Raw genomic sequence first — 1,940 nt, 5'->3', positions numbered from 1 at the left:
TGTCCATGAGACAGGAAGACGAGTCAACAGACTGGAGTAAGGACAAAAAGGATGCCCTCTGTGCTATTCTAGGACATCTGTCTTCCTAGGGACAGCCAGGGACTATAAGTGACAGCTGCAGAAGAGTAGTGGGGAGCTTTCCCTAAGGAACTCAAGACATTGTGTCTTTCACTTCTCCCTGTCTGGCAGCATGAGCCTGTGGGAAAGTCAAGGGAATTTAGGAAATTTAGACACTTCACCTGCAGTCTAGGGAGCCAGGAATCTGGGCACTGTTCCAGATCATAGCCAGGATTCTGGAATTGTAGTATCTGTGCACTGCTGTAGCGTAAATCCCAGTCCCAGACAGACAGCTGCGGATTAAAAGAGTTCCCAGCTGGGGGCTGGGAGTATCCTGGAGTGTAGACTTGTGTATATGAGTTTAACTGGACAGAGGAAGCAAGAGAAAGGATGGTTACCACAATCCTCCCACATCTAGAGACAAATCATGACAGCCTCCCCTCTAATCCTAGGAACGATGTAGGGCAAAAGTCCCATCCTGAAAGTGAGAATAAATCTCCCTCCCCCCACCCACAGACCTCACTTCTCATAAAACAAATGAAGACCAAACTTCCCCATGGGAAAAAAACCACACATACACACACACAAGTCAAAATAGAGGTCACTGACCTGTCCGCTCTGCTTTCCGCGCTCCCAGGGGGTATTTCTCAGGAAGGTAAGGGTGTCAGGAACCCTGACACTGTCATGAAGAGCAAGAAGGAAAAACTCAGAGAATTCAAAATCAGCTGGAAACTGCTGGAGGAGCTGCCAGACGCAATCAAGGAAGAGGAGAAACACCGGGGACTGAGAAGGAGAAAGTAAGAGATTGGAAGGGATTCTTGGGGCCCCAAGAGGGATGATGATGAAATGAGAGGGGAATGGGGAATGCAGGGAATAGGGGGCACTATGGAAGTCAGGGAATGAAAATCTGAATGGAGAGTAGAAGGGGTTGTGGGGCTTCACTCTATTGGATCTTCATCTCAGCCTAACTTTGGGGCCCTTCTGACCTGATTCACTGCCAGCGGATTATACGAAAGAATATTCTCATTCTCTTACTTTTTTTTTTTTTTTTTTTGACGGGGTTTCACCATGTTGGTCAGGCTGGTCTTGAACTCCCGCCCTCAGGTGATCAGCCCGCCTTGGCCTCCAAAGTGCTTGGATTACAGGCGTGAGCCACCACACCCGGCCCTCTTAGTTCTTTAGTAATATCCCTCCAATGCCATCCCGAATTGTTCTCACCTCTTCACTGGCCCCAGTTCCCCCAAGCCGAGTCAGGAAGGGGTGTCCAGCTGCCACCCACTCTCGCTGCACTAGTGATTGGAAGCCAAACAGCGTTCGGGCTTCAGGAGCTGAAAGCAGCTGGACGAGTGAAGAGAGGAGGCCATTGAGATCACGATCACCGCGCTCTGGGTGATAAAGAGGAAGGGACAAAGAAGAGGGGTCCAAGAAACTAGGGCAGGAGAGAATGAGAAGAGAAACATGGCAAGGAGAAGTGAGAGGCACAGCGGGGAAAGGTTTGGGGTAGGCAGGATTGAGAGAGCACATAGAAGTGAAGAGAAAACAAAGACCTTGAATGATTCACTTCCTAGACTCCACCCGGATAGAAATACCCAGTTTCACATGTGAGGGGCAGAATCACAATTCTCAAACCAGCTTCCAAACTGCCCTTCCCACCCCAACCCCAGTCCCCATCCACTGATGGAAGGAAAGGAACAAAGGGGCTAAGACCATCCTAGTGTCTGGGACCCCATGTTGTAGGGGCTGAGGTAGCACTGAAGGAAGAGAGTAGAGCTGCCGGGCGCGGTGGCTCAAGCCTGTAATCCCAGCACTTTGGGAGGCCGAGGCAGGTGGATCACGAGGTCAAGAGATCGAGACCATCCTGGTCAACATGGTGAAACCCCGTC

At 50.5% G+C, this 1,940-nt stretch overlaps 1 protein-coding gene across 6 annotated transcripts in view; it reads right to left on the bottom strand.

Moving 5' to 3' along the window:
* Positions 1–6: 6 nt before the first annotated feature.
* MTMR11 (myotubularin related protein 11) overlaps positions 7–1,940 on the bottom strand; it is a 17,068-nt gene continuing 15,134 nt past the window's right edge. For 2 of the 6 annotated variants that reach the window (XM_037744931.1, XM_017546399.2), the window contains 3 exons: positions 1,276–1,442; positions 667–840; positions 7–422 (listed from right to left, as the gene is read on the bottom strand). In XM_037744931.1, the coding sequence (XP_037600859.1) occupies positions 69–422; positions 667–840; positions 1,276–1,442 (695 nt within the window). In that variant the 3' untranslated portion in view covers positions 7–68. Of the gene's footprint in view, positions 423–666; positions 841–1,252; positions 1,487–1,940 lie in introns of those variants that run through there. The other 4 variants (XR_001830354.2, XR_001830355.2, XM_037744932.1 and 1 more) reach the window with 4 other exon arrangements.

The sequence above is a fragment of the Cebus imitator genome, unplaced genomic scaffold (assembly GCF_001604975.1).
Source record: "Cebus imitator isolate Cc_AM_T3 unplaced genomic scaffold, Cebus_imitator-1.0 Scaffold188, whole genome shotgun sequence".
NCBI lineage: Eukaryota > Metazoa > Chordata > Mammalia > Primates > Cebidae > Cebus > Cebus imitator.
This window is presented reverse-complemented; position numbering and strand designations above follow the sequence as displayed.